At 40.2% G+C, this 22,148-nt stretch overlaps 1 protein-coding gene across 20 annotated transcripts in view; it reads right to left on the bottom strand.

The window, feature by feature from the left end:
- Window positions 1–22,148, bottom strand: part of LOC107189100 (tropomyosin) — a 37,103-nt gene that overhangs the window by 5,764 nt on the left and 9,191 nt on the right. For 8 of the 20 annotated variants that reach the window (XM_015577542.1, XM_015577544.1, XM_015577547.1 and 5 more), the window contains 6 exons: window positions 14,373–14,506; window positions 11,353–11,470; window positions 6,987–7,057; window positions 4,927–5,002; window positions 3,735–3,797; window positions 2,385–2,454 (listed from right to left, as the gene is read on the bottom strand). In XM_015577542.1, coding sequence (XP_015433028.1) covers window positions 2,385–2,454; window positions 3,735–3,797; window positions 4,927–5,002; window positions 6,987–7,057; window positions 11,353–11,470; window positions 14,373–14,506 — 532 coding nt within the window. Of the gene's footprint in view, window positions 1–961; window positions 1,121–2,384; window positions 2,455–3,465; window positions 3,529–3,734; window positions 3,798–4,926; window positions 5,003–5,702; window positions 5,774–6,986; window positions 7,058–11,352; window positions 11,471–12,055; window positions 12,174–14,372; window positions 14,507–22,148 lie in introns of those variants that run through there. The other 12 variants (XM_015577546.1, XM_015577536.1, XM_015577552.1 and 9 more) reach the window with 7 other exon arrangements.

The raw sequence follows: 22,148 nt of genomic DNA, 5'->3' as shown, positions 1-22,148 counted from the left end.
TGAAAGTTTACACTGATTTCATCAGATTTATTACGACTGGACTGTGGACATTTATGCAAATTGTTTATCAACTGACCTATAAAAACAGGAGTAAAATAGAAAAATACTCTCTTAACGAGTGATTCTGTTAGACAAAAAAGAGAATACAATCTACGTTGAAGACAATCTCCATATTCGAGCTGTCGTTGGTCCCGCGAGGAATCAAAAAATCTTCTTAATTAATACGATTCCGTTCAATTACTACAGAACTAGACGATCACGTGGTCGAAAGCACCGAGGGCCCAACCAAGGGCTAACTAAAGGCCCAATCTTTTAGTCCCCGGCGGGGAACACCAAAGTCTCATTGTTAATCATGAAAAGCCGCGCGGCGTGTCTATCGAGGGAACAGCGATTTGCAAAAAGGAGAAACCACTCGGACGTGTTGTCGGCGACAAACACCAAAAAGAACAGAAGAAAAAAAGAGCATCGAGGGCAAAGGGAAGCAACCATCGGAATCGTCCCTTTGACGCAACCCCCTACCTCATTCCTCTTTCACTCTGAACCCGTCCGTTCCTCGACGCAATCATCATCGTCGTCATCATCATCATCATCTTCTTCGTGTCTCGTCAGAGTCTCACTTTCACGCTCGCAGAACACACACACACACTCACACACTTAGCAGGCATGCAACAATACACACACGCACACTGGAGGAGAGGCATACACACGAGAAAGAAGTGCGCAACCGGCTTGTCACTGATACAATAAGGAAATTGTGGGGGTGGGGCGGGAGATATGAGTCTAGCCTAAAAGAGGCTGCGTGTGGTTTTCATGTCCGTAAACTGTTAACGGAAGGGGGGTTCGGGTAGAGGTGTGCACCGTACACACGAAAGCGTCGCACAGCGTGTTTCTCTCGAATCGTTTTTCTCTGTCTCCGTTACTTCTCGTTTTGTGTTGTGTGTGTTTGTGTGTTTTCGTTCTGTTTTTTTTTTTTTGTTGATGTTTTATTCTCTTTTTTTCTCTCTGAGTCGTGTTTCTGTTCCGACGCGAGACACGATCTACATGTTCTGGATGTCATGCAGGGTGGCTTCCATCTCCTCCTGGAGCAATTTGTTTTTCTCTCTCTCGGCGGCAAGGTCGTCTGGAAAGATTATTTGTTAGAGGAAGCGGACACACGCCAAGCCACGCTAAATTCGCCGAGCAAAACTGCAGTCCACGGGGTTAGAGAATTGAAACAGGTGGGGTTCAGTGGAATGCGTACACACGTCACGCGGTTAAATCGTCGTTAAAGTCGGTTTCGCTGGTGATCGTTGGTGTTAGATTCTTTTGAGGGTTGTTATGGGGTTCGTGATTTCTCGCAGGAAAGATTTTATTTGTATTTTCTTTCAATTTTTCTGGAGACGACAGGGTGTGCTTTTTTTTTTGTAAAGAGAAGATGAATCAGTTGATTGGCCTGGTGCTCGAACTTTTGATTCTTAGACGAACAATTTCATAATAAATTATGAAGTTCATAGTAAATATTTGTTTTTCGCGCCACGAAAAACGCAAATATATCATCAAGTGTTACTAATACAATTAAAATGGTTAGATATAAAATATAACCAACTACCCTTAGTTGATTGATTAAAGGTGGAGGTGGTTTATATTTCACTTTTCAAATAAAACTTCAGGTACTTGGACCACCAGCTGTTTCGTTTTCTTCGAGGAGAGAACCAGATAAAACGGAAATGAATGTTTATAATCAGTTCTAGGTGAAATTCTTGATTTTGGGTGATAGTTGAAGCAACTTCCCCTTTGGAAGTACTTAAAAAAGAAACTCTTTATCTAAATAATAGACTCCGTTAGATACGGAAAATTTTTCAAGATATTAATGATAATCACTTACTTTTACGAATGTGGATGATTTGATAATAAACATTTACAACGATCCGTAACAAAATTTCACCTTTGACTCATTTAAAAATCATGTTCCTACAACTGATCCTCTCCTAGTAAGTTTGATACACAAGCTGTCGTCTAAAATGTTAGTAATTTTTGGTCCTACAAAGATGAATATTTCTATGAATTTGAAAAGGACAAATCGTTGAATGAACGTCGATGAGTCCCTAATCAATTACCATAAATGTAACTTCAGTTTTCATATACTGCTCCCTTCGATTTTGCAGTTCTCTCTCTCTTTCTTTCTGAGCTTAAAGGTAAACTGCGTTAATTTCTACTGCACGAAAATCGAACTGAAAAACTTATGAAGTAACGAATATAATGTGACCTAAACTATGTTGGAATGTTTAAAGGGTGTCTTGTGGTGGCTAAGAAAGTAAAAGTTTTCACAACTGAAAATCTGTGACGTTCAGTTGACTAACGGTGTGACAAGTGAACCGAATAAAAATAGCTGACTGAATACGCACCTTCGAGCCTGTCGACCTCCTTCTGGAGTTTCTGCACGGATCTTTCTGCGAACTCAGCACGAGCTTCAGCCTGTATCACAAAGAATATATTAGTACACGTAATGAAATCTCCTCGGTGGTGATTTGTCGTCGATTTTAAAATTCTGCGCGACAATATCTACGTGAGTTCCTCGTGCATACGTTTGTAATACATATTTCGACTGCAGATATTTACTTGATTGTACAATTTTATAGGCGTGAATGATTTTAAATGGAATTGAATCTTTATCGAATAAAAAATTCTATCGGATGAATTATCAAACAAAGGTTGCATTCTATACTTCATTAATGTTTTATTATTTCATTATATCTTATCACTTGCTTTTGTTACAAGTGCATAAAATCTGCAGTCTGGTAATAATTTACAGAACGTATTACGCATACGTAAATCGTATTCAATAAAACTAATTGTATCATATAAATTATATATATTGAAATATTCGAAATTAAAAAATGACTTTACTTTTTTTTTTAAAATCGACAGAATCAGAGTAATTTTGATAATAAATCCTTATTAGTAAACTCTTCTCGTTATGTCTTATTAGTAAGCTTCACTACATGCTTCAAACTGATTTTGTAATATAATATAAATCCGTAGTTAGTTAATTGCACACGTTATTCAAATCTATCGCCAATTCAGACTTCATGGCAAAACGAATGCTGCGATACTCGTACCTCGTGGTTACAATCTCAGACGAGATCAATATCCTTCTATCCCTCGCAAAGGTTAATTAACCGCTAATTACAAAAATACTTCTGTAATTATCCGTATACTTATGCGTAATATGTGAAAACATCGGTAACGTCACTGAAACGTGAAAAGATGTGCGAAATACGAAGAGGGAATTGTACAAAGAGGAATTTACAGACTCTAATTAAACTACCGAAAGGTCTAAAATAATACCAAATAAATAATGAACACAAACAAAAAATATAATACAAAAAGAAAACTGACAATTTTTTTAGGTTTTTTAACCGATAAATCACGACTCTATTCAAATATCGCGCCTGAAGACTCAACTTCCGTTCATCGATTACTTACCTCCCTCAATTGCCTGTGCAGTATCTTCATTTGACCCACGAAATTCTCCTCTCTTTGTGTCGCCTAGTTTTAGTCAAGCGTAAAAAAAGAGAAAAAAACGAGCTCACGTTAGGTTTGCAAAAATTTCAAAAAGAAAAAGTCTGGATTAGAAAGACAGTGAGGGGTGGGTGAGTGTAGTCGGGGTTGTTAAACGATTCATGGATCTCGCGACGACAAATCACACATTTTGCAAAAACAGGATGCAGAAAACACTCTCAAAGGATCTGTACCTCCTTTAGACGAGTGGTGAGAGTCTTAATTTGATTCTTGTACTCCTCCTCGCGCTGGTTTGCCTATGTACAGTAACGTGACCATTATGAATCTCGAAATTATGGTTACATCCACCAATTATGGTTGTCTACACGCGTGATTATTCTACGATATTATCTGTACTTATTTACTGTAAGGGGAATAATACAAAACCTCTACCCTTCTCGTTACCAAGAGGAGTCACACGATAGGGTTTTACGTGTTACGTTAAAATAGGACACGCGTTTTCCCTCCGATTTCATTGTTTCGTGTAATAAGTCTAACAGCATGTAATTTTTTTCGAAGACAGGTTTCGCTGCATCGCGACCAGTGGGAACGAAATGCTAATTGACGCAACATGATGGAGGGAATTGTTTGAGGAAACCAGTCATGAAATGATGGGTCGTGAATAGTTCTGAAGCTTTAAGGGCTTGACTGTATCGTGGAGTTTATGGATTAAGAGCAATTCACAATTGACAGAATAATCTTGAAATATTATGTAACAACTTTATATAGTTAAGTTTGCGATACTTTCGAGTGTAAATAGATATTCAAACGTTCGTATAAAAACAATTCTTGTGTATTTTTGATTACCCAAATTTATCAACGTTTCCTGATTAAAGAATGAAACAAGCAATGAAAGTGGAACGTTTGTATCTAATGATTATGACCATTACATATCCCGATTGTTTTAGTAATAGTATATCTTTGGAATTACGTAATTTAGAACTGTATATTTGTGCATATTGTTTACAGGGCACATTTGATTGTAATTCTGTTTAACGTAATTGTGAAATTACAATACAGGATGATTTCAAATTTAAATAATCATACTTTATCGGTACATTTCGCGGGTAAAAAGAAGGAGAAACATCCCCTTGAATTTGTTTCTATTCCAAACCGCAGAAGATACCGACAAAGTTTGACCGTTTATTTTCGCGACACCCTGTATAGTAGAACCTCCGCGTTTATATCTTATCCAAACTGTGTGTTTTCTTTTTATTGGCTGATACGCCGGAGGTTCAGCACGTTCGTTAAACACAGCCCGACAAAAACGAGTTGCCCGAGAGCACGGGTGTATTTGTCGCTATTCTGTCGAAAGTGAATTCGAAAGGAGGAGAAAGTGAATAGAACATTTTTGTATACTGTGTATCGTTTCGTGGTGGTACTTACCTTCTCCTCGGAGACCTCGAGGGACTTCAGATTGTTGCCAACCACACGCAGTTCCTCCTCCAGCTCGACGATCTTCCTGTAAAATGAAATCGACGGTTAGTGTATCGTGTTCCCCGATCGTCGGTCGGTTCCTACCTGAGCGTGTTTTCTTTATTCGGGACGAACACCTTGGTTTTTTGCATTTCATACAACGTTTACTACCGATTCAAATAATCGCTAATAAGTATAATTTCTCACCGTGAAAATTTATGTATACTCTCGAGACTGATCGGAATTTCAAAAATAAAACGTTCCACGAATCAGTGCGTTTTTTCACTACAAATTAGTCAACCTGGAGTTATCTGTACTACTTTCTTATTTAATATATACGATCCGGAGAAAAGTAGCAAAAGGGGACGTTATAAATGCATAGAATCTGCATGGTTAATGGTCAGTGTTTAAAGTAATTTTTCAGTCTGCACTTTCTTACTATTAGGGGTCACAGCGTTTAATAATTTCGTAGTTACTGATCCGTGAAGCTTGGCGAATTTGAAATATAGAAATGTTCAAAAAAGCTATTTTTTTTATGGTACCGCGTACTTTTAGTATCACTCAGTAAAAATTATTCTCTCGATCGAAAACTATTTCCGATACTACTTGACAGTATTGTTATATTTGTTTATTTTTGACGATAGTTTGTTTCGCGACCAGTGTTCGTCCCTGTAAGAAAAAAGCATGGAGTCGGACAGAAAAGGAGACAAAGGGTCAACGAGGCATGCGCAAACTGAACCACCTACCCTTCCGAAAGTTCCGCCTTCTCCTCGGCGCGCTCGAGATCCTGTTCCATCATGACTAGTTTTCTGGCGACCTGTGATCAACAGCCACACACGTGTCATGCGAAAAAAAAACGAAGCAAGGATACGGGAACATAAAACAAACGAAACAGAGATGTACAAAAAATAAAAATCGTTTCGTGACGCATGCAAACGTCGTGGAGTCTCCATTATCCCTCTCGGTCCCCAAGAATTCTGCTGAAAAATTTGTACAATCTGGAAACCTGTTTCGGCTATCCAAGAGAATCACTACTATGGTGACTAATGGAAATACAAACAACTATGGATATTAAATAATACATCTTCATACGTACAAACTACTCCCTTTAGTCTACTCTATATCTAAGTTCTATTCTCTTGGATGTGGAGCCAAAGGGAAATCTACTTGTCCTATGACTTAGCTAAATACAGTGAATCCTTGATGAGTGTTTGAAGGCTGAACATGAAATATTTCATAAACTAATTACCATATGCGACTGAAACAAATATCATTGGCTTTAGAATTCCAAGCTCTATCACTGTGCTAAACCTTATTAAAAAGTCAGCGTTACACCTGGGAAGTTCTCTATGTCAGTAGCAAGGAGCCTTTGAACACTCATCAAGGATTAACTGTATACTGATCTTCTTAGCCCTTTGAATCAAGAGTCAGCCAATAATTCATGACTGTTCACACATCATTGACATTCAAATGGGTAAATCATTGAAATAGATCTTTAAACAATCATCCTATTAACCCTCTGTACACCGTTCAAGCAACTAATTATACTACCCTTCAAACTATAATTCCATAAAATCATTTTATACATTCCCAAATACCCCTCAATTCATGGTTCTAATCGTCCCAAACAATGTACAAAGGTTAAAAAATAACATATATAGCAGATTACCTCATCTGCAATTTCCCTTTAGCCAATAAATAACAAAAGTACCAAGTTCGATCGAGGTGGCAATCGCTTGCGTCCGCGATCGATCGTGATTCTCGTTAGCAACTCAGGAGCATCGGCACCGCAACGGAAAATAAACAAAATCACGCAGATTTTAGACACTCTTCCACACCTGGAGGGTTCGTTAATGTCGCTGCAAGGGTGGAAAAGGGGTGATGGTGACGCGTCGCGTGGTGCGACTTGATACAAAATTAAATGGGGTCTCTCGCATGACAATCGGGGGAGGGGTGCTGGTGGACAGCGAATGCTCAAAGAAAGGAACTCTTTTTTCTTGTTCTTTTTTTTTTTTAAAAACAATGCTTACGACTCTCCAGCCTCGGCACGTTCCTCGGCGCGTTCTAGATCAGCCTCAACCATGGCCAATTTACGGGCGACCTGTATTAAACGACACATACAGAAAACTGTTTCTCCTTTATGTTCTACGGGTTTCGTCTCTCCCTCTCGCGCTCTCGGTCTCCCCCCGCCAGGCCTCTTTCTCACATTTCTTTGGCTCGCCGTCTGGCCCCAGTATCTGGGCCAAGATCGACGATCTAGCCTTTGGATCCCCCCAGTCGGCTAAGTTCGCCGATTCCATCTCCTCGACTGGAAGAATTCGCGTCTCTTGGAATACCACGGTGTGTCTCCTTATGCGTACGATTCGTTGGATGATTCGAGTTTTTTTCCTGGTCGAGTCACCTTTATCGCGGTTCTGACTGACGATTTCTGAACGAGACTCGGAAAACTCGCGAGTTTGGTGGAAACTGGGGACTCGATCGCGCGGAAGTTCGCGGTGCAAAGTGGAAGGTGCAGTCTGTTGCTCGGAACATTGTTCGATAAATGATTAAATGTGGGTGTAAAGGCTGCTAGAAACAGAGGCGATATAGAAACGTGAATAAACGAAAATGAAATAAGGAATTGAACAAGATCAATATTTAATTACTTGTTTATTTTAAGAACTTAATTTACCCCGTTTTATATATAATGTTTATTCACCGGTATATGTTCATTTAGTGGTACATCTATCCTATTAAATCTTACTGAAGTAGATATTTCAGATGTATGTCCGTATCTATTATGAATAACAAAATCTGTACTTCCATGAAAAATGATATTTCTAGAGTAGAGAATTATTTTGCCTATATTCAATTTTGTCTTGTTAAGAAATAACAACCTTGCTAATGAAGATCGTAAATTTTCAAGAATTGTTTTTTTTTTTTGTAAAATATTAGATGAGTCACGTCGACAGTCTCTCGATCTCCCACATTCCATCGCAAAAGTCTCCAGCGACGAACGAGTCAGCTCGCGTCGGTTAAGGGGTTAATAGTATTCCACGTCCTTACGCATCCCATTGCGCGATGGAATCGCAAATATTGAACCAGTGAAACACTAACCGCGAAACGTGCTTCGCACGACCATTCTCTGCTCGAGGAGCAAGGGAACCGTGTTTCGTGTCCACCTCCGCGATAAAGGCTCGAGTGCATAAAACTTGCATTCCTCCGCCGAGAGTAATCGATTCGATGGGTGGCCAATGTGCCGTGCAGACCCAATGAGGGTCCCTTTCCGCGCACAAAGTCCCAAAATAGAATAATATTGAGTCGTTCGGTGAGTGCACAACTTTACGAACGCCGTGTCTTCATCTTTTTACCGAAGGTATAAAGAAACGACTGATCCAGTGAGCATTGTTTTATGAAATTTATATACTGGGTGTCCGATAAATCGAAAATGTAAAATAATCTTTCATAGTTTTTACTATCCTCTAATTTTGGGTTTCCATCGAAATACTCTGAAAACACATAAGATGCAAGTTCGAAACCATGAACCGTAGTTCCACTATTGGAAATGCAACGAGCACACTCCGAACGGACTCGATATATTCTGTGGTTCTTCTGTTGAACTTACGAGCACGAAACGAGGATGATCCTTATCGAAATGGTCTTCCAGTCGCGGAGCGGAGCCTGCGAGGAGGACCGTCGAGCGGATAAGTACGAACGCGATGATCTCCGTTTATTCCTCAGAGATCGGCACGTACGAATGGAAATCGTCGGTCGAGCACGACCGGCGGTGGTGTAGTGGTCGTAAAAAAATCGAAGAATTCACGTCGTCCTCGAAATCAATAGCAAAAACGAATAACATAAGCCGTTTGGTTCGTGTCGATCGAAAACGACCCTTCCATTTGTCTACGACGACCTTCCCACGCATGCAACCGGTTCTGGACGAGCGTTGACGCAACCCCCCCGTCGGAAAAATGGCTTTCCACGTGCAATTTCACTCGATAATGAATTTCCATATACGCTGCCACGGACACGTGAATGGATGGACAGAAGGTATCGCTGAAAGGGGGTTTCAATTGACTACGGTGAAATGAAATTTATCGAGCTTTGGAGAACGACCCTTTGAGGAAGGACGTCGAGCTATTATCGATAATATGCTTCGACTGTCGCGGAGTGTATCTGATTTCGTTTGTGAAGCGATGATATATCGTTGTTCCAAGTATCTGGAATTGTTTTCATTAAACGATGTTGACGAGAAAATTGTTCACTAAAGGTATAGAATCTTTCTGAAATAAGTGGTACAACTGTAGGGGTGCAATATTTGCTATAAAGTTTACATGAAGAAATTGTTGGGAATAGTAGTACAAATCTTTTGGTTATAGTGATGGAGAAAGAAGAAATAATTACGTAGTAAAAAAGGAAAATTTCCAGATACTCATGAACACCTTTTATCCATGTAGTGACTTGTCAGCTACACGCTACACTTAAGAATGTAAGATACAGAAAAGGTTAAGGAAATTAAAAATTAAAAGTAGGAACGTTAATCGACACTCACTCCTTGATTTCGTTCATCTAAATCGACTATACTCAGACACTTCCATTCCCAAAGATTCGAAAGATTGATCGATTCTTCTCGAATGGCTCAAGAGCCACACTCAAAGTGAATGTTTTCACCGATCGTCCATCCCGATGATGTAACCCGAATAAATTTGCCGCTTAACGAGTGATTTGCGTAACGCTCGCGCATCTCCAGCGAACGATAAGCGATTATCGAGAGAAGTAAAACGAAAGGAAAGGAATGATCACACTCGGTTGCTGTTAAATCTCGCCTCCGGTGATCTAAGCTGCAAGAATTTTTGTTAGATCGTTAGGACAAGCAAACGAGATTTTTGTCGGTATTCCCGACACTCCACTGCAATCGAAACGTTAATTAACAGCACACAGGATTAGTTATAAATTCCTACGATTAATTAACAAACAAATTGACTAGATGCTCCTAATTGACTGTTAAGAGCAGAAATTCGTACGCGGGGATCGGTTTCTGGAGCCGCGTCGACGTTACAACGATTTTTGATATTTCGTGAAAACACGAGAACTAGATAATCATTCGTGTATCGATCGTAGTGAAACCGCGAGGCGGCAAGTGGCACGAAACGACGAACAATTCTGTTTTCACGTTGTCTCGAACTTTCTTTTCTGCCCGTCTAACGCCACCAACTGTGTTAACATTACGTGTACCAAAGCTGTAATCCATTCGTGCTTATCGTTCCGTTTCCCCACGTAAGTTACGTTCGGTATTATAATTTTATTCCATGAAACGGAAATCGAATTTCTATGGAAAAAAAATATTGGGTCACGATAATATATATATATATTCGAATTTTTAGACATGGTAGAAGAAAAATCTATAGAAAATGAGGTTGCAATTAAATTTCGATGGATATGGGCTGAATTGTAATCGAAATAATCAACTCTAAATTACAAATTCTAATGATTTAAAGTGTTAATATTTTATAATCGTTGTAACATCGACGTGACCACGCGGTTGACACCTACCATAACGGATGGATTTGGGTTCGAACATATCAGAGCTACGTTCCGAGTTCCAGCAAAGCGTAAAAGAGGAAATCTTTGGACAAAAGCAGCACCATTATTGTAACAAGACCTCAAACGGGTCCTGTTCTCGTATCACAACACAGAGTTAACCATATCTCGGGGCCAGTTTCTATTAAACCGAACCGAACACGCGGACCAACAACATCAGCGATATTAACGAACGATCGAGGGATGATTTTGCACGGCGTAAAAACTTTTAATAATTTTTTCCATTCTCTATCTTATTTTTCATTATTTTCTTTTTTACGAAACTGGCACTTGAGAAACTTATTTCGATTTTTTTTCCGTCTCGTCTGTCGCTCCTCTTATTTCAACAATATTTTATCCCCCGAATCTAAATCCCGTGAACACTGCACTTGTTTTTGCTATCGAACAATCGTCACACTGCTCGACGAAATCACAGACGATCGATATATTTATACTCACGATTTCCCTCGTTTCTTTCGAACACTTTCTCTCCTTTTTTTTTTTAAATCGATGGCCGGTGATATATTGTTGGATACTCGAAAAAAAAAAAGATCGGTTCACCAGTAATTTTGTTTTTGTACGATTGAATGGTATCGAGTAATTTCGGGAACGAATTACGATCGATCGTTGATGGAACTTCGATCGATCGGGACGCGCGCGCACGGTTGAATATGTACAGGGCCACGGCGGTTTCGAACACACAGAGAGAAGACAGAGAGTTACGGGGTTAGACACTATCTCGACTATCAACTAGAAACCATCATCGTCATGATCGTTATGTTTATCATTATCATTTTCACTGCAGCCATCACGCTTGAGATTCGTGGGCTCGCGAACCTCATCGTATTTCTTGTCAGCTTCTTCAGCTAGGAACCTGGCCTCCTTCAGCTGATTCTCAAGGGCGTCCATACGCTCTTCGTCGGCCAAGCTGCGATTCTCGAGAATCTTGCGGGCTCTTTAATAATTACCACAAAGAATCGGGATTAACATTACGATAATAGATGGCTGTGAAGAATAACGAGTGTCTTATACTAATATCGTGGCCGGTGACGATGACTGGGACGCTGTTCGCCTGCTACACCTGCTAAATATACCTGTACAAAGTACCTGGCGGGAGCAAATGGGTGATTGATTTTGACGAACCTTGGTCCATTTCAAAAACAGGGAACTGGTCCAATAATTGCCTGATTATTTTCTAATGATAAGTGCAATGTAAGCTGTTGAGAAATTTAAAAAAAAAAAAAGAGAAAATTCAAAAGCTGTTAGAAGTTAATCGAAGAGAATATAGAAAGTTGTGAAAGAATGTGTGTTTGTGAATTTATACGTTAATTATATTTACAGTTGCTAGACGTTATCTAGAGGTAAGATTAATTTCATGCATTTCTACGAATAACTGTGGATGAATCATTCCACGTATGTTATTTCTTCTGTGTCTCGAGAATTCAAAACAGGATCCTGGTTCGTCAAAATGATCAGCGATTCGTTCCCGACGGTGACAAACGGACAACTAAATGTCCAGTTTCGCAGTTACGTGACCCACCTCCTCGTATTTTTTATCCGCCTCCTCGGCGATCAGTTTAGCCTGTGCTAGCTGCTGCTCCAGCAAGGATACCCGGTCATCTTCCATATTGGTACGGTTTTCGAGTGCCTTGCGTATCCTAGCGATCGATTATCATTCGACATTTAGCATCTATTTAGTCGCCGTTGAAAGAATCGACATACGAATCTAGAGTCCATCGACTCTGAGCGACTAAGTTTCCGATAGAGTTCTTTGAACGTCACTTAACTTTAAGTCAAATTTTATAAAAAAAAAACTTATTTCTTATGAAAAATAATATGAACATCTCTGTCACACAGAACTGTAAAAACGGAATCGATTTTGTAGAACTAATCACGAAGTTTCCGACAGATTTATCGTAGATTTTTTATCAAAAAAACAAACTCAGTCTTCAATAAGTAGAACTTCGACGAAGTCGAATATGTCAGTGCAAGAATCACAGAGTTGACCGGCAACTATCAAGCCCCTTCGCGACAATAAACCACAAACACGTCATTCGGTTATCAACCACGATAAATCGTTTCTCAGTTACTCTATATATTCCGCGTGCAATCGCGTCCGATTTCGAACAGATTCAGCTACACTGGATATCCAAAGTCACGGCGCCGATAATCGACGTTTCTTATCAATATGACTATAATAATTGAAACGGAAAATTCTGGACAGGTAATCACGCGTGTTCTTTCAACGTCGAATTGTTAGTCCGATCGACAGCAATGTTACGTGTGTTCGATCGAAGTCGGAACGAAAGAGCCGTTAAACTGATCGAATTTACAGTTTGGAATATCACTTCGACGCGGTAATTAAAACATGACCAAGAACGTTGCTTTTCCATCGAGATTGTGACTCGAAGAAGTGAAATTCTAGCCAGCCGTACAATAGAATCGAGATTATTGAATTTACTGGTGTAACATTTGCATCATTTTCTAATTAAACACCCACTTCGCGGTATATGGAAACGCATGCTTTGTGAAATCGGTAATTACCGCTTTGATCACGGCCTCACGTCCCACCCCCTATAATCACGCCTGTGCGTGTATTCGATTATTGGATAAGTGTAACTCGTCCGCGTGGCTATATTCGACGGAATATTAGTCGCGACGTGATTATAATGCGTTATTGTGCGTCAACTTATTAATAGATCCGAGCGGAAGTACTTAACTTCGAGGAAACTCGCTCTTTCGACTCGACATCTTTGAACGTCCGACGTTAGTTTCGATTTTCTGGTGTTTCGTTCGTGTAAACGAACGCTGCTTTTTGTTAAAGTTATTGTAAAAGGAATCGTATACGTAGCAGTTATTAAGACATAAAGCAAAACAATTGAGGATGGACTCAAAACAATTTTGTGGGGTCTAAAAGCTTCCAAAATGTATAATTCATCGAAATTTTACTGTGTGAATTGCAATTCGTTTCTTCTTTGATGTTTCGATTTTACTGACGATCTTTACCATAACCCTTTTAGTATGTTAGAGCCGATATATTGACATTGTGGGTTTTTTTGAAAAATACCTTGAGTCGATATATCAGCTTTCCATTTTTTAATATAGTTTAAACAGATATAATGACACGTTATTTTCATTAAATAAATTTACATAGCTGAACATATGTTTACTGGATAAGGAATAATAACATTTTTGAAAAAGTGAAAATATCTTCATTTTTAAGAGAAATATGTGAATTTTAATAGATACCTTAAAAATCGCATAGTTTTCAAGGTATTTTTGAAAGGTACCCGCAAAACTTATAGAATATTCTAAGGGTTAAAGTAACATTTTGTTTGTCATACTGTAGTAGAACAAAGTAGATTCCTTTTACAATAGCCTTAGCCGAACTATCTGAAACCAATGTTCGATTTACCCTCCTACAAGGTTCAACTGTTTTATCGATCAAGGTAGATAATAGATATCTGCTATAACATCGAGGACAATTTCACCATTTATGAATCACGGAAAACAAACTTGGATCTACGATTTCCTCGATGCCACACATCTGTTTCAATATAGAACTCGAAATGAACTTACAACTTTTTCAGTATAAAATTTGGTCCATGAAGTGAACATCGATAAAAGTGCAAGAACTGGAGACTTTTCCAGTCTATTATCTGCCCATTCAGTAAAACAGCAACCGCACGTCGGCGACGTAAGTAGCCTCTTTATAAATATCCATTCAAGAGACGCTCATTAACGGTGCGACTGTCGAGCCGGGGCGTCATTAGACGGATATTTATAAAAATTACGTGGCCGCGAGCGCGCAACGGTCGTCATCGAGGAGAAATGAAAATAATGGTGGCGTCGTTTACCGTTCGCTCTCATCTGCGGCCTGCGACGCCTCTGCCAATTTAGCAGTGGCGGTTGCAAGGCGTTCCTCGGATCTCTCGAGGTCCTCCTCCAACAGTTGGATGCGACGATTCAGGGCGGCGACTTCGGACTCAGCCTGCAATAGACGAAAGAGATGGATTAATTAATTTCATTCGGAATGGATACGCTTCGACTGATTAGAGGGAGGATGAATTAAATCGTGGTTTTTACTCGACTGCATTTATCAAAGATCATTCGTGGTCTTTTATTGTCTGTTATTGTCTTAAGATTTTGTACAAAAGTCGCTGCTATGGCGACAAACAAAAGACGATAAGATAATAGATATTCTTCATTCCTAATATTTCAATTCTCGTCACGTAGTCTAATTTTATATGGAAAATACCCTCGATATATTTGAAACATTTTTTTAATACAGAAGTTAATAAGGTGACAGTGTAGTCAAGAGATTAGTTAAGAATTGCAAAAAATTTATGAAGATTCATACATAACGAACGTGTGCTTTTGAGTTTCTTATAAAACTGATACTGTATTGGTAAAGAATAATAAATCAGACATTGACCTCTACTTAGTATTTATGTATTTGACTAAGGATTTTTCCATTTGATTGGAAAATTCTGTTGACACATTATAATTTCAAGACTCGACGACCTTCAATTTTGAGCTGATATTGACGATAATGATTCGAAATGTAATACTGATACTGTATCAGTGCGTCATTAAATACTCGATGAAGATATCTGCAATGCTGACGTAATAACAGTTCAGTTCTGAAAGGACTTTATATCAGTAAGTATTGAATGCTATCAGCTGTAGGTGTTTGTCTAAGTTTCTGACTGAAATACAGTTCCTTTTATAAGATTCAACATAGAATTATACCTTACAATAAAAAAATCTCAAATAAATCCATTGAAAGTACCCCTTTCTGGTGTTTCAAAATTTTTTCCAAGGTACTTTCAGATTCGAACCGGACAAATGGATACAACTTTACACGCAGTCGAGTACAATGCAATTTTTCCAGCATCGTCGGTGCAACGATAATTCATAACGCATCGGTATAAGGTAACAATTATAATCCGAGCTAAGAACAAGCATACTCTTCCCCGTAAGATCGTACATCTGGTCATGTTCCTGAGCAGGATGTTACGTTCGAGTTATCATCGAAGAATTCCTCAGCTGGCAAACTGCAAGGCAGCATTTGCTGGCACATAAACGACCTAACAACGTTAAGATAAAAAGAAAGATACGGTATCTACGTTGACACAGACCGACCGCTTATTTTTTAAGTGATTCAGCCTCGTCGGATGCGACGATCTCGTTGGCACTAAACAAAGTACATACACTTCTTAACCCTCCCTATTGCTTTCGTGTCTCTTTGGAAATTGGACTCCAACTGGTGTTCCCATGTTTTTCCAGTTTCTTCTAATCTCCTTCCGTTCCTATTTCCTTAACCCATCGTTACAACCCCACCGTGATACTCCACTTCTTCCCAACCTAACTCTGTCCTTATTTCTTTAATCTTTCGCTACAATAACACTTCTTTTCCCACAGACTCGCCCTTATTTGTTATTAACACTTAATTGTAAAGTAAAATGTATGCCCTCAACTGAAGGCTGCGAGCCACATTCAATTCTCCCTCGGCCCATTGAATTAAGAATTCATCGTCAATTATTTTCTAACAATAAAAAAAAGAAGATAATTCAGTACGTAAACGTGCAACACGTGATTGAGATTCGTCAGAACGGAACACAGCCGTGACGAGAGAGATCGTCCAAGGTCTTCGCTCCGTTCGCATATCAATGACCCACGGCTTCCTTGAGCTCGTGCCTCGTCGCTCTCCAACCAGGTCTAATTGAATGGGTCACCGAGACCGCGTCACCAATTTTCACAGCATCCACGCGCCGTTCTTTGCATACAGAGAATCGTGTGCGCGTGGAAAACGGCGTCGTGATCGACGCAAAATTAGAGATCGTTTCTCGACGCGCGAATCACGTTCGTCGGGACTAACCGCGTCTATCCTGTTCAATTAAAACCAACGTAGTATATTTAACGCTCCGTGGATCCGATGTTTCGTTTGAGAGCAGATTCGGAATAATCTCGGTTAATTAAATGCAGGACGGTTTCTATTCTCTTTCATGACGCGATCCGCTGGAGGAACGCTCGCGATTTAATGCCGCTTTCCGCGGAAATCTAACGGGTGTACGTTTCTCTACCTTCCGGCGACTGTAGGAAGACGAAAAAGATTTCCTTAATTTTAAAGATTTGTTGGATGCATTCGTGCAAAACATCTACCCACTGGAGTATTTTATAAGATATATTCACGGGTGCAGTTTAATCAGTTAGAGTCAAAAATATTAGAAAGGATGGGTCTGGAAATTAAGCCTGAGAAATAGAATATTGTCATAGAAATAATTCACACATCGATTAAAAGAGATCATAAATATTAACTTCTAATACATTCAAAATGGAGTTACTTATACACAAATTGCGGAATTTATGTATTTCTGGTCTAAATAACAAAGATTACAAGCGTCTATATTTTATATCCAGCTTACTTTTCAATGATGAAATAATTTTTTTTTTGTAAAACAGTCATAAATGCAAATTCAATTCTTCCCCTTTTTTCGTTTACCTGAATCTATATATATTAAAAGAAATTTTAATACTACACAGTCAATTAATTGGAGAATGTTTCTACTAACACGAAAACACAATTTAATCCACGATAGAATCCAGAAACACGATTGCCTCGGCAATTAAACCATCACGAGTTCGGAGCAGTTACTCAAGGGACAATTTGGCCAGCGTTACGTCATCACGAAGCGAACCACGGGCCCTATTACAAATGTAAATTGCTTAACGCTCGATTACACGTGTATTGGTAGTAAGCAATTCGAGGCCCTTGTCCCCGTTAGCCGGGCTGCACCTGCGACGATTGTGTACCGAGCGAGTTCAATCCTAATTCATCGCGCGCGTTACCGAGCGTTACGCGCGCTTTTATGCACGTGTTACCGTTTCCCGGCCATGTATGAACCATGCATCCGGATCATTTGACACGCCTGCTTTTCCCATCCCAACGACACACGGGAAAATTAATCGAAAAGCATCGACCTGGATCGATTTAACGCGATCATATCTGGGGTGGGTCTGTAAAGATCGAAAGTAAATTAACTGGCACAGTGAATTGCTTTATGAAAAATTAGAATATTCATCGAAAAAATTAGTTATTTCTAGTAATGATCGTTCCGTATCATGAACTTGGTCCAAATTCAGTAGGGAGCTGCTAGTAGGGAAACTGCGAGAAATTAAGTCTCAAGCCACGAACTTATAGAATAAAGATATCATTTAGTTTTCGGAGTTACTGAAATTTATGCCAAATTAACATTCAATTTAACATTTATTTCAGTACTTGAAATAAATTTACTAAGTGGTAGGAGACTTTTCTTCTACGCCACTTTTTCCTTTACTGGAAGCAGAGTTTGCTCGAGAGGGTACCTATACATCATTGATACTTCGAGTTAAACGGCATGATAATTCAGTCACGGAAATTCAATCGCTACGTAGCACGATCTATTCCTGTGATTCCTGATTTACTGGACAATTAGTTGGTCAAAGCTGCGCCGCCGACTTTCCGCTCGATGGTAACCGACACGCCCACGCGCGCATTGCTGTACCCGAACAGGTCTCTCTCGTCGATAATATCCGCGGTAATGTTGGTAAGTGTGCCAAACTTCCGCACACGGATCACCCTCCGTTGCCTTCTATTACGTTCTGTTAATTCGACGCGATACACAACTGTTGTTGCTCGCGAATTACTGGGAACAACGGAGCGGATCGACTTGGAGAAATTTAAAAAAAAAAAAAAAAAAAAATAAAAAAACATTACGTAAATTAGTTCCTTCTTTTCTAGAAGTAAAAAATTAATGTTTCATGAATAATTTCAAGTTTTTTAGCCAGGGAGGACGAACTAGGTGGTCATTCGAGTTCGACTATAAGCACGAACGATATTTGCTTTATATTTGTTGGGAGACTAAATAGACGTGTCAAGTTAGTTTCATTCAATGAATTTCAATGATCGATAACTTCTAATGTTGTATCTGATGGTACCATTCCTAATATTCAATTTCCTTTACCCCCAGCATTTTCATGGTGCTTTGGCACATTAACTTCATTTGCATACAATTTCCATTAATCCTGAACCATCAAACACAGTACTCTACTTCATGGAATAAATTACATCCACCACGATGAAGGAAATCTTTCGCGTGTTTCACCTTTGTATACCCTCTATCCAATACAAGAATCTATGAAGAAAAAAACAATTTATTTCTATAAATCAATCGAACTTTCGCACGATCGCCACTGAGAAACATTGTTTATCTATAATTCTACCTCCACAGACGATTACCGCGAAAATCATCACGTGGTGAACGGATCAACGGTAGGATTGTTTCTAGTGAATCCTCAACTCGCCGGAAAATAGATCCAAAAGTGTCGATCGATCGGTTACGACGATTACCACGGACTTAAATAAACAAGTTTGTCGGCATTAACGCGGCCGGTTTCTTTATTAATAAATTCGCTCTCACGATGGAGTCAATCGAAGTACTCGATTATGTAAAACGGTCAATAAAGCCGCCGCCACGTGTCTCTGGCTCTCGGACGTAACACATCACTTTCACGATTCGCGCTAAATCCGTCGACGTCGGGGGCGAATCAATGGATCAGGAGGGGAACATTGTGTCTCGCCGGTGAGACAATAAACGCGATACGGGGCCGTGTGTCGGCTGGTTATCACGTTCTATTAGAGAGGAAAGGGAACGAAAAAGGAGTCCGCGACGGCAGTGCACTTCATTGCACGACGACAAAAGCTTGTTAGTGAAGCTTCACCGATCGCCTCTGTCCGCTGGCCTTTTAGGACCGACCGCGCGCCATAAGCTGGACGTCGTCATCGTCACGGAGGGATATATGTTGACATTTTTTTTTGGAACGTATCCAAGGTTAATCTCTATGACATAATCGGAAGCAACGTGTCCGTTATTGCTCCAGTTTCCTTCCAATGTTCCCTTTGTACACCCGAGATAGGTGCTCGCAATTGGAGCTTTTTGATAGCTGTTTCATGGAAGATCTAACCCAGACCTAGCTCCACGGGAGGAGAACCAACGGGAATCTGGGCGTTTCTGCGTGAACAGCTTTGATTTCATTCGATTACATATGGGTGGTTATGAGAAGATAAATAATAACAAGAAAGTAGGTAAATTGGATAATATGTACACCCGCGAGCAAACTCAAATTTATTCCAAGTACTGAAATACATGTTAAATTGAATGTTAATTTGACATACATTTTAATAATTCCCGAAACCAAATGGCAGAAGGTCATTCCTCCACGTCACTTTTTTCCATAGTGGAAGCCGAGTTTGCTCATAAGTGTACATAGCAAAAGTGATGTTTACCACACGAAGTAGAGGAACTTATGATTGATTTATGGAAGTTCGAAGATATACAGGTGGTACCAACTTGAACTGAACTTTGCGTCCTGTTGTTTTTGAAGATTCTAGTCGTCGAGAACATATGTTATAGGGAAACATTCTAGGGAAATTCGAAACAATTTCTTGCTGTGAATTTATGCTTTCCCAAGCTTTGACAGCAGTTCCAAGAAGTACGTATATGTAAAGTAATACATGCAGAAAGAAGTCTGCCTCGGTTACTAACTTCAATCAATAATTTTGTACGGGGGAGGCCGTTGTAGACAGGATATCGAAGTCAACGAGAGGTTTCTTCGACACGACCGAAAAGGTCGCCATGGGAAAATAAATTTTCCGCTCATAACCATTGACCGGTTAAATGTCAATCTGGTAAATAGGCTTGTGGAACGTCAGCACGTCAAAATAGGCAGCAGTTCGTCGATAAAAAAAAAAGAAACACCGATTTCGGATACGTGAGCATGTACCGTCACATCGTCATCCTACTCGAATTTCTCCTGGGCTAGTGTTCGACCCTAGAATATCAACGAGTCACGCCGTTCCTCGAACATACACGTTGGTCGGTGAATCAACCGGTTGAGACTACGGTGTTGTTTGAGTACTTAGGAAAGAAAACAGAGGCAAGGTTGATTCGAATATTTGAAACTGAGCTGAATATTCGAAGATATCTGATATTATGCAAAACTACTTTTCTAACACGTTGAAACAGTTTGTACGGTATAAATATGGGTATAAGACTGTTTACGTTGATTACTCAAGTAATAGGACCAGTTCTGATATGAAGATTTACTTTGATCCAGTCGAACTTTTTAATAATACGTTTGTATTCGATTACCTCGAGTGTAATGTGTACTTCATTTAACTGAACAGTAAAAAATACAGAGCTGTTTAAATGCTACTCCAATAATTATTTTCAACTGAAAGTCAAACAAAGTTCACAAAAATTACGTTTCCCCTGTTAAGTACTCCAATAAATCAGAAGTGTTATTGGAATCTTCACTGAATATTACGCGATGCTCCCATTTTATTGCATTTCACAGATTCACAAACGCTACGAATTCGCAAAATCCGCAATGCGGTCATTATCAAGCAAAGTCCAACATCGTACGAGACGGTTGACATTACACGCGTTTCCGTACACTTTCCTTGGCCAAGTTTAGCATACAACAAAACCCAAGTGTGATTTTCCTCGGAACAAGTGGTTAGACTAGTGCGCGGTTGGGTTTTACGGTAACCGTTCGCGTGCACGAGGATCGTATGCGTACACAGAAATCGACCGGCAAATCTCGCTCTCCATGGCGAACGATCGGGTCGGAGCCACGGTGGAACCGTTTAGGTCATTACGTGGGGGCCTATCGGTTTCCCGAGTTATTGTTACAATATTTTCATATGCACGGAGGATTGTTGGCAGACGGTGGGTTAGGGTAGCTTGATAAATTTTCAAGCCGGTCCTTGTTGTATCAAGAATGTCTCGAGTGCCGCGAGTCGGGTCGGTGTGTCCCTACCATGGCCACCCTCCCCCACCCCGCTGGCCCTTTCCAGAGAGCCACAACCCAGCCTGACGACGACGTGCCTGACACTCACGATCGATTCCTATATACACCCGTGTTGAACGCCGGTTCTGATGTTTCGTGTGTGTACCACGCTGGAAATGATCCTATCGAGAGGTTAACGAATATCCCAGTAATCCCCTAGCAGAAACTACCAATTCACAGGGTTCGATCGATCCCCTGAGGGCTCCTTAACAACCTCACCGCCAGCCGCGGATCGATACTTTTCCCGAACCGTATGTCCTGCCAGGTTGAGCACCATATTTCCGGTAAAGACACGCCGCGGTGTACGTTCGGTGCGTATACGGAGGGGATCAAACTGACCGCAGAAACCGTCCTCGCCACGAGACGAATCAATCTGCGGTAAAATCGACACGAATGCCCCGGTACGGAACCAGCGGTTTCTAGACGCACTGGTATTTACTCGCGTCCGACCCGATCAACGAATCCTTCCTTCTCGTCCCGTGTGTGTGTGTGTGTGTGTGTGTGTGTTTGGTTCACACACACGTTCGTTGTCGCGAGGCGTCGCGGAACAACCGAGTATGTACACAGAGAAATCATTGTACAGGTTATACAGAGGAACGTAGATCGAATAGTCGAAGCAGACTGTAACCGGAGGAGGATTCTCACGATGGAACATAACAGCAGCGTAGCTCTCTTTCTCTGTCTCTCTAAACTCGAGCTGTTCACAGAGGGAACGAAGAAGAAGGTGGTCATAATGCGGT

This window comes from Dufourea novaeangliae, unplaced genomic scaffold, assembly GCF_001272555.1.
Source record: "Dufourea novaeangliae isolate 0120121106 unplaced genomic scaffold, ASM127255v1 scaffold125, whole genome shotgun sequence".
NCBI classification, from domain to species: domain Eukaryota; kingdom Metazoa; phylum Arthropoda; class Insecta; order Hymenoptera; family Halictidae; genus Dufourea; species Dufourea novaeangliae.
The sequence above is the reverse complement of the archived record's forward strand: the minus strand, read 5'-3'. Positions and strand labels throughout refer to the sequence as shown.